This window comes from Solanum lycopersicum, chromosome 6 (assembly GCF_036512215.1).
Source record: "Solanum lycopersicum chromosome 6, SLM_r2.1".
Lineage (NCBI taxonomy): Eukaryota > Viridiplantae > Streptophyta > Magnoliopsida > Solanales > Solanaceae > Solanum > Solanum lycopersicum.
This window is the reverse complement of record NC_090805.1, coordinates 36,887,040-36,903,344: the sequence shown is the minus strand read 5'-3', so window position 1 is coordinate 36,903,344 and position 16,305 is coordinate 36,887,040. Positions and strand designations below refer to the sequence as shown.

Genomic DNA, 16,305 nt, shown 5'->3' with positions numbered 1-16,305 from the left:
GTGGTATCAGAGGTTCACAGTCTTATGAAAGTTATGGGCAATGTTACCTTCAAAAGGCTACAAGGATAATCAGTAAATTCCTTTCATGGGAACAAAGTTGGAAAATGACAATCTCTTGCAATTCATATTTGATGCTTCAGGGAGAGAGATGTGTGCCAAACTTAGTCGGCATTTTACTCAATGCTAAACTTTGACATTCTATGTGCATTTCACTCCCTAATTCTTAGGCTTTTTCTCTTGAAGTCATAGACCAAATAAGGCATATCTGTCCAAGAATTTAATCTCTCTGCTGAGCTACGGAGGAGTCCATAAAGAATACTTTATGGAACTTTTGGGAAGTGCGCTGGAAGAGACGAAACAAGTATATTTGAGGAAACGTGCAGCTCTAAAAGGTAACAGCAGAATCAGATACTCCTATTGCATTTATATTCTTATGCTGATAAGTCTTGTAACATAACCATGGAATCACCCATACTGCAACCTTATATTCTTTAGTGTTCTTTTGTCGTAATATTTTAACTCCTCAGTCATAGAAAGGTAGGGAGGAATAAGTGTCCAATTATTTCTATTACTATCTCTCATTTAATTTGTGAAACCTGTCAGAACTTGTTTGCTGAGTCATTTCTTCAACTCTTCAAATAGTTGCTATCAACTATAGAGAAATGGATGATGAATGTCTAACAGCAAGGATGATATCGTCTGGGATACCTCTCAATGAACCTCATCTCCATGCTCGCTTGTCTAGGCTTGCAAAGATTGAAAGAACTAAGCTTAGAGGAGGAAAGCTTCCTATAAGTGACAGTTTTTATCTTATGGGAACAGCTGACCCCACTGGTGTACTGGAAAGCAATGAAGTCTGTGTTATTCTGTAAGTAGACTGAAAATCATTTTCTGTACAAGCGTTTGGAGCTTTTATATGTTTTTTATATTCTGTGTTCGAGAGATAAGTAACTGTTTCTTTCAATGGCAACTGACGGATATTTATAGTTTGACCCTGCTATCTGACCCCCTCCTATTCTGAGGATCTATATTTTCAACAGGATGCATTGCCTTTTTGCATTCTAGATGTGTGGCTTAACTGTTACTTGACAATAATAGTGACCCAAGGAAATCATGATGTTTACAAGCAAATAAATTCCTATTTCACCAATGTATTTTTGTTTGTTGCTTCCATCTATGACTTTTTTTCTGTCTGCCTTCATATTTCTGCCAATGTGTAGCAACTTTAAATTCTTTGTTTTGTAAGTTTTAACAATGATAATTGATAACAGAGGAGAGATGCTGAAAATGACATTTACAATTATTTGAAATTATATCAAGCTAAGGTTTTCTTCCAAAGAGAATTTAAGCTTTTAAACATGATAATTAGTTTGGATTTTGATCTAGTATGCTTATTTCAATATTCTCATTTTATGGAGAATGTTTCAGCTTCTGATCCTTTTTTCAATTGTGCATCACATATGCAGAGATAATGGCCAAGTATCTGGGCGTGTTTTGGTCTATAGAAATCCTGGTCTTCACTTTGGAGATGTACATGTGATGAAAGCGCGATATGTGGAAGAGCTTGCAGATGTTGTTGGTGATGCCAAATATGGTATATTTTTTTCAACTAAAGGCCCGAGGTCAGCTGCTACTGAGATTGCAAATGGTGACTTTGATGGTGATATGTATTGGGTTTCCATAAACCGTAAGGTTGGTTTTCAGATGTTATTTCTCAAAGTTACTTTCTGGAAGGAAGAGAGCATACTTATTGTTAGATCACACATTATTGGAATTTAAAATGGATTTTCTTATATGGTCTTGGGCGATCATGAGGTAGCTTATGTCCAATGTCCATTTCTTATAATGAAATCAAAATCAGGCCCATCCCAGTTCGTATCGATGTTGTGCTCCCATATTGTATTGTCTACACTCTAGATGTCTAATCTTTGGAGTGGATGTGTGGTGTGTGTTGAGTACAACATTGGTGTGGGAGGTGCAGTTTGGTCTCTTTGTATGGTCTTAGGCAATCTTCATCACATGAGCTAGTTTTGGTGTTGAGTTGGGCCCAAGGTCTATTTTCTTATTGTGGTATGAGAACCAATGTTTATCTCAATTTCTTGGTTTATCCAATGTTGGGTCCCCATGTTATATGCCCATGCTCTAGATGTCCAGTTCTGGGTATGCTGGAGGTTGTAAGATTATATTGGTTGGAGATTTAAAAATGGGCCTCTTTATACAATCTTGGGCAATCCTCCCCTCATGAGCTAACTTTTGGGGTTGAGTTAGGCTCAAGTTCCATTTCTCATCACTTACATCTGTTTCATGCTGGGTATTTGATCGTTTTACTAGAATTTCTGACTACCTGTCTTGGAGGAATACAGTTGTACAACATTTGTTTTTACTATTTCAGTTGGTAGATTCTTATACAACAAGTAGACCATGGATTCGCATGCATTCAACTCCTAACGCAGTTAGCAAAAAACCAAGTGAATTTTCAGCTGATGAATTGGAATATGAGCTTTTTAGGCAATTTCTGGAAGCAAAGTCTAAAGGGTATGCTTACTATTTTATTCTGACGTTTAATTTAAGAAGTTCAGTAATCTGTACACCATCATTGTATCCAGAGAGCTTTTGACTTGTCATCTGCTTCAGAGGGATTTAACAGGCAAAGAAATGGTTTCTGATTTTTAGCGAGCTGGCATGTTTTCTAGTTATATTTTCTTTGTAGGAGAAACTAATCTAGGTGGTCGATGATGAGAATTGAGAGAAGTACAAGACCAGTAATACTACCTCCTAGATGGCCTGCTGATCTATAATGCTTATCGTCAATTTTCTATCCGTTAATTCAAAATTCATGATCGAATCCGAGTATTTTGAACAATCTTGTTTTTGTGATACTTCTAACCGTAGCTAACACGTTTGTTTATTAATTGTTCAAAGTTGTCTATAGCCTTTCTTTTTTATTGTTTCTAATGTAGTCTCTTTCTGCTGTTTAGTGCCAATATGTCTCTGGCAGCTGATAGCTGGCTGGCATTTATGGATCGTCTTCTGACGCTGCGAGATGATAATGTGGATGATATGCATAGCTTGAAAGGCAAGATGCTTCACCTGATTGACATCTACTATGATGCATTAGATGCACCTAAAAGCGGGAAGAAGGTAAATTTAACTTAAATTCTGCCCTCGGTTTGGTGGATATATTTATTTATCTATTTCTCTAACTTTTCTATTATGATACCTCAAAGTGCTTATGTTGAACCAAAAAAGTTTTACCAACCACCAACCTTCCTTTCAGCCTGAAGGCAGAGTTTCTAACACATGCATGTTATTCTGGCAAGACAGGTTAGCATCCCTCATTATCTGAAGGCAAACAAGTTCCCCCACTATATGGAAAAAGGGAACTCCTGCAGCTATCATTCAACTTCTATTCTGGGTCAGATTTATGATCATGTCGACTCATATCCAGATGAAGATTTGTGTATAACAGGTTAAAGCACCCCTCTTGCATGCATAAGATCTGGGCTGGTGTTTCCAACGAAGCCCCATTGCTGCATAGTGTTTGAGCTTATGTTTTCCTATTGCATATATAAAGATTTGATGATTCGATTGAAAATTATAGCAGTTGAGTGATGATTGTGTTGCTTCTTTGTTGTGTGTAGAAATCTCTAAACTGCCTTGCTTTGAAGTTGAAATCCCTCAAAGATGCATGACATTGTGGAGAGGAAGATATGAAGAGTACAAAAAGGATATGACACGGGCCATGAACTTTGATTGTGAACTAAGAATCACCTCTTGCAATGAAGTTATAAAGAAGTACAAGATGGTTAGTTTTTCCTTCATATCAACTTTCAGAGATTGTCATTGACAAATATTAAGTTGATTTGTTGCAATGCAGTTGCTATATGGTGCTGTGGAGTTTGAACAAACAGTAAGAAAGACTGAAGACATTTTCGACGAGGCCCTTGCAATATATCATGTAACATATGATAATGCAAGGATCACATACAGCATAGAGAAATGTGGTTTTGCTTGGAAAGTAGCTGGTTCTGCGCTTTGCAGGATCCACGCCATGTATCGCAAGGAAAAAGACTTGCCCATTTTGCCATCGGTTTTGCAGGAAATACTCTAGACGTATTGTAACATTGAAGTGATCAATAAATATCTACTTAGCATTCTATTCTATGTGATGACGTCCAAATTTACTTCTCAAACACAGACATAACAATATAGTTAACCTAATTAGGTTTGATTTTCATAGGGAATAACATCTAGTGCAATTAAGCTAGTTAGAAATTTTAACTAATTAAACAAAGCTAAACAATTTTTAATTACTTATCTTTTATATAACAACTAATAAAGATCGCAATTAACTAGAAAATGTGAAAAGTGATCAATGATGCCTTAGTAAAAATCCCCCCCCCCCTCCCCAAAACCAAAAAAAAGCATTTGGCCTAAGAGTGGGCATAAATATTGAAAATCAAAAAATCCAAGTGAATTGAACGAATTTGGTTTATCAATTTTTTGGGTTTGGTTTTATTTTTTCAAAAGTCGGTTCATCGTTTGGTGCATCAAAGAATTAAACTTTTATTTAAAAAGATTATATATATATATATATATATATATATATATATATATATATATATATATATATATATATATATATATATATCGTTCCTTCTGAGCCAGGATCAAACTCTTCTTTTGAGTATGATTGGCCCCTGTAGTGGTAGAACCTGGTGAACCTGGCGTACTATTCACTTTCAAGATGCCTTGGTGGTGAAATGGTAGACACGCGAGACTCAAAATCTCGTGCTAAAGAGCGTGGAGGTTCGAGTCCTCTTCAAGGCATAATATTGAGAATGCTCATCGAATGAGCATTCTCCTGGAATTGGAAGAAATTCGGCAGCGGATCGCGAAATCCTGGTGATCTTCTCTATCTAATGAATGAGGAGTATATATATATATATATATATATATATATATATATATATATATATATATATATATATATATATATATATTCGGTTAACTAAAAAGAAAAACTCAACTAACAAGTTGTAATAACCCTCGGGGTTATTTCTGCAGTTTTGCATGTTCTTACCATTTTTCATCTTCCCTTAGCTTCCTTATGGCTTTTGTGTGATGCTGGGTTAGGTGACATGCTTCTCGAGGTGTTCGGTAGAGTTTACTGTGAGTTTTTGAGTTTGGAGGCTTTAAGCTTGAAAGAATTGGCTCTAGTCAACATCTAGAGATTCTAGTGTCAGATTGGAATTCAGTCAACTCCATCCGCGCTGAAAGGACCATTTTAGTCTAGTGGGGTGACCGGTTTGGATTTTGAGATTTTTATTTGGAGTTGGTGTGATTAAGCGTTTTAGATTTAAAGGATTGCCCAAATTTTGAATTTAATCAACTTTCTTGTTAAACGTGCTCGAAATCAAATTATGTTAGTGTGGTTAGCTCCGAGCCGAGTTTGATTTAGAACGACCTTTTGATTCAATTCTCGAGGCTATGTGGTTGAGTTTCTAACTTTTGGCATTTTGTTTGTGTTTCTTTGTAAAGTGTTGACTTCGGTCAATATTTTGACGAAATGACCTCGAATGGTTGTTTCATCGTTTCTGTTGAGTACGAAATTTCATTTCCAAGTGGTTTGGACTTTTGGTTTGCGTCATTTGGACTCCAAATGAATCCGACGACTTGTCCAAAGTCTTCAGCACTTAGCTTCTTTTCTGAAAATATGGTGTTTGGTGCGATGCCTTAAGCGGACTCTTAGTTGCTTAAGCGACCAAGAGGCTGCTTAGGAAAAAGACATCAGTGGGGTGAGGGTCGCTTGTCACGCCCCAAGGCTATCCCCTTAACGTAAAAACGGGACCAAAGATCCCGAGTGACCTCAAGCTAACCTTGAAGTTGGCATACCATAAGCATACTAAACAATTGAATAAAAGATACTATGCAGAAGTTGGAAACAATAGATAACTTAAAGTGGGGGATACCCAAAACTGATCTGAATATATATTAAGTATTATGAGTTTAATGGTACTGAAAAATCACCCAAAAGCTAAAACTGAATCTAATACTATGTGTGAAAAAACCTCAAACTGACTAGAGTTGTTGGAACATGCCCAAGCTAACCCTAGCAAAACTAAAAACTGAAACGAAAGACTGAATCTGAAAAAACACATGTCTATTGTCCTTGAGGCATGATGACTCACCCCTGAAACTGTTGAATACGGATTGAGAACCGATCTATGCGTAATCTGAATGCTGAGTACCTGAACCTACATCAAGAAATGATGTAACGTAGAGTATGCATCAGTACGTAGAATGTATTGAGCATGCATGATATGAAATATAGTTGAACAAATATAACTGAACAAGAACATAATCTGAACTGAATGTAAATGTTGAAATATAACTGAAAACTGAGCTAAATGCAATGACCAAGCATGTTGAAACTGAATATTGAGGTATAACTGAAAATCTAAACCGTCGAATCAAATACATGATATGATTGAAAACAAATATACGATAGGAAAAACTAAAGAAATCTTACTTAGCCACTTTAACTAGTGCTGATTATGTAGAGTTTGATATGAATTTAGCACATGCAAAAGAAAAAAAAAATGGTTAAGAAAGAAGGGATATGTGTGGGAGTGGGAATGAAAACAAATTTTCTTGTGATAGGGGAAGAAAACGTCTAATGAAGAATAAGAATAAAACGAAATTAATTAAAATAGTTAGAGTCCTACTAATTGAGGAAATATAATTTTAAGATAATTATTCATTATCATATTTAAAGGGATTATGTATTGGATTTAATTTTTTTTTATAAATATGATATATTTTTTAAAAAAGTGATATTATATGTAATATTTTTAAAATAGGGATAAAATATGCATATGTGGTAGTTAAGTATGAGTAGATATGTAGTTTTTCGTTTAAAGCAAGTCTATTTATAGGCAGACTTGTTACTTCCATTATTAATAAAAAAATTATTTCAGCAACTTTTACTTCCGGTTTTGCTCTATTTTTCTGTTCACTTTTTTGTTTATTTTTTTTTCAATAAATTGTTTAATTTTCAAGACTACATTTAAAGTGTTCTTTAATTTTATCCTTCATTAATTAGTATTGTAATTAATTATTAATTAATGTTTAATTATTTTAATCTTAAATTTAATAATAATTAATAAGGGTAAAAACGAAAAGTTATACCTAATTTATGTCTTAATCTTCTTTTCTTAAAGAGTGTGAATATGTCAATAATATAGTTAATATGAAATGGAGAGAGTAATATCTACTTCTGCCAAAAGTTTGTACATATATATTCCCTGCATCAAAATGATTTTTAGTTATAGTTAATTAACGACAATAGTTTTAAGTATATTTATTTTTAAAGGTTATAATATTCTGTGTAATTAATTTATAGGGACTAATCGTATTTGTTGAATTTATTTTTCTATTATTATTTTATTATATAAAAGAGTGAAGTGCTAGGAAGACCAACGGTAAAAAGGTAAATTTATGCTAATAAAAATCTCTTAATAAAGATAGCACGAGAAACAAATAATTCTAGAAACATGTCTTTGTATATATATGAAAGTGAATGGTGATCAAGGGTAAAAATGTAATTTCATACTTACAAAAATTTATCAAAAATAATAACAAGAAACTAAATAGTTCTAGAAACTTCTTTGACTAATGTTATTTCTATCAACACATTTTGTTATCACTTCACATTTTTATGAGTTATTGTAGTTATTGTGATATCTATTTCATTACTCTATTTAATTATTATTCTAATTAATTCCTAATATATTCATTATGCTTACTAAAAAGGCCTACTTTAACATAAAAATTCATTACTAAAAAATATAGTTAATTATTTTCACCTCTATTTTGGCTCTAATTAATGTACCTGAAAAGAAACAAGTATGACAAAATTAATAATATATATTAGATTGAAATTAAAAAATAAATCAAATTAATTTCAATATTTTTAAATATATATATTTTAAAAGATGTTAAAAAGTAACTTTACAAATAAAATGAATAGGATTATATATTTGTATTTAAAGTAAACTCAAAATGTTTACTAAATTATAAAAGTGTAGTTCTTCATTAAAATATAGAATCAAATTTGTACTTTTACTTGATTTCAAACATATTGATCTAAATATGTGTTTGATTTTAAAAGTTGAGGACAATCTACGGTAATATGATCATTTCGTGTATATTTCATTTTAAAAACTATAAATTGTATTTTTGAACTTCATTAGAATATTTTTTTCAAGTGGTAAATTTCCTCCACAAGTTACATGACTTTTCTGAAATTACAAATTATAAGATTTTTCTAGAACTAAGATTATGACAAAAATAAATAGACATTAACTTATTCCTCATTTCATTCGCTCTTTAATTCTCTCTACTCTCATGTCTTATAGCAATAAATTTTTCGTCATTTATTTTTTATTTGCGTCCTAAATATTATATACTCTGGTATAGATCTCTTATTAGGAAAACCAATAATGCAGTTTTTTTTCAACATTAAGAACTAGATTTCGATCAATTATCTCTATAATGACTCAACTTTCAACAAAATTCAACTAATTCACACTTTTCAAACACCCTAATGAATTAGTTAACATGTTACATTTAATATCAATAACAATTATTTTTTGCAAAATGCTTAATTCAAAAGGAATGTAACCAGTGAGATAGCTCTTTAAGAACAAAATTGTCAACAATTTCATAAGCATGTTATGTCATTTCCTTTGGTTCTCTTCAGACTTTTCATTCATGACATTGTTATTTTTTTTTTATTGTAGAGATCGATAATTTTTGAAGTATCTAAATTAACTTGATTTCTCTTTTTATGTACAATCTCAAAAATTCACATAACATATATGTCATTATATAATATAATTTATTGAAAAACATACATTTATTTATTACTATTATTTTATCATAGTTAAAATCATTTTAAGCAAGTTATATAAATTATTATATTAACTATCTCATATTAAATTACTGCAGCATATATAATACAAACTGTTGCTGATATTTTTAAATCCTTTTTCTTTGATATAAAACTTAAATCCATCATGTTTAATAATTATTTTGGAAAAATTCTTTTTTTATTATACAAAATTGTTCTCCTAATTTTAATAAATATTAAGACCAAAGTCATAACTTTTTTTCATCCTTTTATTACTTTATAAAGAATGAGATGATTCATTGTAATTTTCATCAGTCATTATTTTTAATAAATATTATGTTTTATTGTTATTTCCTATCATGTTTATTTGAAAATATCATAATAATTTTTCTTTTAAAATTTAATCAAATTTCTATTATAAAATTGTAATATTGAGCCCGTAAACGGGCCTTTCGTTATCTAGCTTTTTTATATATATATAGAAGAGTCATGATGAGGACGACCAATGACAATTTTGTAATTTTAAACATTATTATGGGCAAAGTTCTAAATTTATAATTGTATAATTAATTGTTAAAATAGTTTCCTAGAAGAATTCAAGTTTTCTTTTCAATAGTCACAAAAAGTGTTGTTTCATGTGTGGCTCACAAACTCATTTTATTTTATTTTTAAAAAGCAATTTGTACTTTTTTGATTATAATAATAATGTGAAAAATATTTTTACTTTTATACTCTTGACAATCCAAATTGTTATCTATTTTTTTACCACTACAACATATTCAGTATAATCCTACAATCTTCCATGTATGTAATTTCTTTTTTAATTATATATAATGTTTTTAAACATAAGTATTCATATAATTTTATTAAACCTATTTTATCTCCAACATAATATTTATTTTATTCCATGTATGTAATTTCCTTTTTAATTATATTTAATGTTTTTTAAACATAAGTATTCATATAATTTATCAAAACTATTTTATCTCCAACATAATATATATTTTATCTTAAAAATTGTGACTTAAATAAGAAAACAAAAACAGCACATTTCTAAAGAGATAAAAAAAATGAATATAGAATTGATAATGCAAGAGTTTATAAATAATGATCGCATAATTATAGTTTAAGAAAATACATAACCAATTAACGGGATAAAATTTGAAATAGTATAAATATATGAAATCAAAAATTAATGTCATAAAATTATACATCATATACTTAGAAATTTCCACAATAGATAAACTACGGATTGAACTTCATATAATAGTGAGTTGCACTTTTTAGTTTTGATTTCTACTTAGTATCATTGGTCAAGAGTTGGAAGCATATTAAAGAGAAAAGACATAAAGTAACAACTGAAGTTGTCTCGAATTTTTAAAAAGACACCTTAACTATGCGAATGTCCTATTACCCTACAAAAATATTAAATATCTTTGTAAATTGACCATTTTAACTCATTTTCTCATCAACCTCACACGCGTAAGGCACACTCTCCTTTTAATTAATTAATTCAATTTAAATATTAATTAAATACATGTTTAACCCGATCCGAATCGTTAAAAAAGATAAATGATACACTTTCTTTTCTTTTCTCTCAGTTTCTCACTTTCTTTCTTTGTATTTTATTTTCTTTCTCAATAACACTTCAATTACAACTTCGTTTGAAAATTACATCTATTTCAATTTAGTCATTTGTTGGTCAATTCCTTGGGAGAATAGCTGAGCAAACAAGAAATTTTCATGTTTATTTAGTACTAGTAAACTTAACCGCGCTATGCGCGGTGTCTTAAAGTTATCATTTTTATTTAATTGTTAAATTCAAATAGATTAGTTAATAAATTTTATCATTTAGCTTTGTAATTTCAACTCAATACATAAATTAATTTTTTTTCAAAAAATAAATATCTGTACGATCAAATATATATACTTTTTTTTGGTTGAATAGTACCTATTATTTTATGTTAGTTATAGTATATAATTAAAAATTTATGACTTCATTATCCATTTGAATGAGTTCTCAAAATTAAATATGGTTAACTTTGATGTTTTGTTAAAAATTTAAAGTGAGATTTTTAATCTTTTAAATTTTTAAAAAAATATCAAAATAAATAAAATAGTAATAAATTCAAAAACAAACTTAGAAATATGAAAAATTATTCGTAATAGATAAGCTACCTATAATTTGAAGACTTAAAAAAGTAATTCAATATTTATATATTAAGATATAAAGTTCTCTGTATATTGATTCTTTGAAAGAAAATGGGTGATACATGATTTTAGTTCGGTAAAATAATTTTTAGTGATATAGAATTAACATAAAAATAATATATTATTATTAAAATGCATAATAAAATAAGTGATAAATGAACAATTATAGATGAATGATAAAAGGTTTTATGCTAAGATTAAAAAAAACTTATATATCTACTAAAAACTTATAATTAGACTCTTGATTTTTTTCTGAATAGAGTAAACATAAAAAAACTGTTCACAAATAATATGAATATTTATAATTATTAACGAGAAACAGTATTTTCTGTCACGACCCAAATCGGGCTACGACTATCACCCACACTTACCCTCCTATGTGAGCGAACCAACCAATCCAAACCCCAACATTTTCAAACATAGTAACAGAATATAATGCGGAAGACTTAAACTCATTAATGAAAATCAATTAAATAACTTCTAAAAACTCAACAACTATTATTATCCCCAAAATTTGGAAGTCATCATCACAAGAACATCTATCTCAAATTACTAATCTACGAGTATCTAAGAAGCTAAAATAAGTAAAAAGCTAGTCCATGCCGGAAGTTCAAGGCATCAAGACGTGAAGAGGAAGATCCAGTCCAAGCTAGAAGCATTAGCTCACCCTGAAATCCGGTGTAATGAAGACTGGCTAGAGTTGCGGTTGAGTTGAAGACGACGGCACGTTTGCTGCACTCCACAAATAATCAAAAAAGAAAACATACAAGTAGGGGTCAGTACAAAACACAGGTACTGAGTAGATATCATCGGCCAACTCAAAATAGAAAACAGTATATATCAAATAATATCATAAAATCAACTACAATACTCAACATGCGGCATTTACAATTACCATAACCCTTGGTCACAACACCAAGCACATCAATGAGGACTCACGCCTCCCCATCATACTCATTTGGGAATTAGGTTCATTAAATTGAGTATATTAACATATTTCAAGATTCATTCTCTTTACTAATCTTGGTGTCGGAACGTGACACTCCGATCCTCATCATACTATCCTGGTACCGGAACGTGGCACCCGATTCATATTATATCCTGGTGTCGGAACGTGACACTCCGATCCTCATATACTATCCTGGTACCGAAACGTGGCACCGGATCCCCTAATCTCACTACTTTCGTTCATCAAGCCTTCTTTTATACCAAGACATCATCATTAACAAAGTAGATTAGGGTTTCTTTTTCAAGATTTAGGATTCAATAGCTTCATCTTGCCTATTTTATCACAATTATATAATCACATTCATGCAAGCATACAATTAAGCATATAGAAGGGTTTACAACACTACCCAATACATATCATTCGCTATTAAGAGTTTACTACGAATAGCATAAACCATAACCTACCTCCACCGAAGATTCGTGATCAAGCAAGCAATTTCCCCAAGGCTTTGTTATCCCTCCCTCTCGATCAATCGTTCTCCCTCTCTCTGTTCTTTCTGCTTTTCTTATTCAAACCCTTTTTCTTTTACCCTAATTAGCATATAATTAAGTATAAAAGATGACAAAATAACCACTAATTAATTTAAGGTTATCTCCTTTAACCCTCAAGAAATTGGATTATTAATATTCAACCACCAACTTTATAATTATAAGCAGGAATAGTCCAAAACGCCCCTTAAAACATTTAACAGAAATCCGACCCAGCCTGGGATTACGCAGTCTGTGACGGGCCATCGTGCCTGCGACGGTCCGTCCTGCTGAGTCGTCACAGAGTTCAGAGACTAGATTTTTACCAAGGGTCTGTGACGGCCCGTCACGCCTGTGACGGTCCGTCCTGCCATTCCGTCACGAAGTTCAGAGAGTCGATTTCAGTATCCAAATTTCAGAATTCTAAGTGTTTTGGAACGAGACGCCCTCGACGGTCCGTCGTGCCCATGACGGTCCGTCGTGGGATCCGTCGTCTCAGCCAATTTTTCCAGAAATAAAATCTGCTGCTCAAAACGACTAAACAGGTCGTTACAATAGATACCAATTTACCCATCGTTCGTCCCCGAACGATCACAAGAAGAAAAACAAGGGCGAAAAGGAGTACCTGAATCTGTAAACAGGTGTGGGTATCTTTCTCGCATATCAGCCTCCTTCTCCCAAGTGGACTCTTCAAGTGGTTGATTCTTCCATTGAACTTTGATGGATGCAATCTCCCTTGACCTCAACCTGCGAATTTCTCTATCTAGAATGGCAACAGGCTCCTCCTCATAAGTCAAATTCTCATCAAGAAAGACTGAATCCCAACGAATGATATAGTTTCCATCCCCATGGTATCTTTTCAACATAGACACATGAAATACCGGATGCACTCCTGACAGTCCAGGGGGTAAGGCCAATTCATAAGTGACCTCCCCTACGCGCTTCAGAACTTCAAATGGACCAATGTACCTTGGACTAAGTTTACCTCGCTTACCAAAATGCATTACCCCTTTCATGGGCGAAACCTTCAGTAAGACTTGCTCACCCTCCATAAACTCCAAGTCTCTAATCTTTCGATCTGCATACTCATTCTGTCTACTTTGAGCCGCTAGAAGCTTTCCTTGAATGCATTTCACTTTATCTAACGATTCCCTCAGAAGGTCAGTACCCCAAGGTCTAACCTCAAATGCATCAAACCACCCAATGGGAGATCTACATCTCCTCCCATATAGTGCCTCAAATGGGGCCATATCAATACTTGAGTGATAGCTATTATTGTACGAGAATTCTGCTAAAGGTAAAAAGTTATCCCAATGGCCACCAAATTCTATCACACATGCACGAAGCATATCCTCTAACACTTGAATCGTTCGCTCAGACTGACCATCGGTCTGAGGGTGAAATGCGGTACTAAGATCCAACCTAGTACCCAATTCCGCATGCAAGATTTTCCAAAATTTAGAAGTAAACTGCGTACCTCTATCTGATATGATGGAGAGTGGAACTACATGCAATTGAACAATCTCTGAGATGTAAAGTTTGGCTAACTTCTCTGCATTATAAGTCACCTTGACCGGAATGAAATGAGCAGACTTAGTTAATCTGTCCACAATTACCCAAATAGAGTCAAACTTCCCCAATGTCTTTGGAAGACCAACCACGAAGTCCATTGCAATTCTCTCCCACTTCCATTCAGGAATGGGCATTCTCTGAAGTGTTCCTCCGAGCCTCTGGTGTTCATACTTTACTTGTTGACAATTTGGACATTTGGCAACAAACTCAACAATGTCGCGCTTCATTCTACTCCACCAAAAGTGTTGCTTTAGGTCACGGTACATCTTGGTTGCACCAGGATGTATAGAATATCCGGAACTATGAGCTTCTGTAAGAATGATGTGGATCAAATCATCAACACGGGGCACACATACCCTTCCCTTAATTCTCAAAACACCTTCCTTATCCATTATTGCTTCTTTAGCCTCTCCTCGCAACACCATATCCCGAATTCGGTTTAGTTTCTCATTATCAAATTGTTTCCCCTTGATCTTGTCAAGAAAATAAGATCTCGCCTCCACACTGGCCAAGAATCCTCCCTTCTCGTTTACTTCTAACCTCATAAAGTCGTTAGCCAGAGTCTGAACCTCTCTAGCCAATGGGCGTCTAGAAACTTGTAAGTGGGCTAAACTACCCATGCTCCCTGTTTTTCTACTTAAGGCGTCTGCCACAACATTAGCTTTTCCCAGATGATATAATATAGTGATGTCATAATCCTTCAGTAGTTCCATCCACCTTCTCTGTCTTAAATTCAAATCTTTCTGAGTAAAGACATACTGTAGGCTACGATGATCCGTATAGACTTCACACTCAACTCCATATAGATAGTGTCTCCATTGCTTTAAGGCAAACACTACCGCAGCCAATTCCAAATCATGGATCGGATAATTACGTTCGTGTACCTTTAATTGCCTTGAAGCATAAGCAATTACGTTCTTCTCTTGCATTAGCACTGCAACCAAACCCGAATAGGATGCATCACAATAGACAATGAAATTCTTACCTTCCACTGGCAGGGTAAGGATTGGTGCAGTAGTCAACAAGGTCTTGAGTTTTTGAAAGCTTTCCTCACATTCGTCCGACCATACAAATGGAACATTCTGATTAGTCAAGTTCGTCAATTGGGAAGCAATGGAAGAGAATCCCTTGACAAATCGACGGTAGTAACTGGCTAAACCAACAAAGCTCCTTATTTCTGACACATTAGTAGGTCTTACCCAATTTCTCACTGTTTCAATCTTAGAAGGATCCACCATCACTCCATCCTTAGACACTACGTGCCCCAAGAAGGACACTGAATCTAGCCAAAACTCACACTTAGAGAATTTGGCGTAAAGCTTTTTCTCCCTCAACATTTCCAACACAATTCTCAAGTGTTCCTCATGTTCCTTCTTGCTCTTTGAGTATACCAATATATCATCAATAAATACGATCACAAAGAGATCCAGATATGGCTTAAAAATCACATTCATCAAGCTCATGAAAGCAGCAGGGGCATTCGTAAGCCCAAAAGACATTACTAAGAACTCATAATGCCCATACCTGGTCCGAAAAGCAGTCTTGGGCACATCTGCTGCTCGTATTTTCAATTGATGATAACCAGATCTCAAGTCGATTTTTGAGAATGTACAAGCACCCTGTAACTGATCGAACAAATCATCAATGCGAGGAAGAGGATACTTGTTCTTAACCGTTACCTTATTTAGTTGTCTGTAATCTATGCACATCCTAAAACTTCCGTCCTTCTTCTTCACAAACAAAATCGGAGCACCCCAAGGGGATGCACTTGGTCTAATGAATCCTTTGCTCAACAACTCTTGCAGTTGGGCCCTTAACTCTCTTAACTCCGCGGGAGCCATTTTATAAGGGGGTATAGAAATGGGGCGAGTACCAGGTTCAAGATGGATGCAGAAGTCAATATCTCTATCCGGTGGCATACCAGGAAGGTCTGCAGGAAACACATCTAAAAACTCGCGGACTACCGACTCAATTGAAGGTACTTGGGTAGTATCATCCCTGAGGTGTGCCAAGAAAGCTAAACAACCCTTACTAACCATTCTCTTAGAACGAAAAAAGGAGACGATACGAACCGGATTGGAAGTGTAGTCACCCTCCCACACTAACGGGTCTGTCCCAGGCTTGGCTAACGT

General features: G+C 33.5%; 1 protein-coding gene and 1 non-coding gene across 2 annotated transcripts in view; both read left to right on the top strand.

The window, feature by feature from the left end:
- The window catches only part of TY-1/TY-3 (RNA-dependent RNA polymerase), a 28,521-nt gene extending 24,357 nt beyond the window's left edge, over nucleotides 1-4,164 (top strand). The window contains exons 13-20 of the mRNA XM_010323869.4: nucleotides 244-392; nucleotides 643-868; nucleotides 1,467-1,692; nucleotides 2,393-2,535; nucleotides 2,979-3,141; nucleotides 3,325-3,469; nucleotides 3,642-3,805; nucleotides 3,878-4,164. Of these exons, the coding sequence (XP_010322171.1) occupies nucleotides 244-392; nucleotides 643-868; nucleotides 1,467-1,692; nucleotides 2,393-2,535; nucleotides 2,979-3,141; nucleotides 3,325-3,469; nucleotides 3,642-3,805; nucleotides 3,878-4,111 (1,450 nt within the window). The 3' untranslated portion in view covers nucleotides 4,112-4,164. The remainder of the gene's footprint in view (nucleotides 1-243; nucleotides 393-642; nucleotides 869-1,466; nucleotides 1,693-2,392; nucleotides 2,536-2,978; nucleotides 3,142-3,324; nucleotides 3,470-3,641; nucleotides 3,806-3,877) is intronic.
- A 585-nt stretch (nucleotides 4,165-4,749) lies between these two features.
- TRNAL-CAA (transfer RNA leucine (anticodon CAA)) lies at nucleotides 4,750-4,830 on the top strand. The gene has a single exon. It is a non-coding gene; the product is annotated as a tRNA-Leu (tRNA).
- Nucleotides 4,831-16,305: the final 11,475 nt, after the last annotated feature.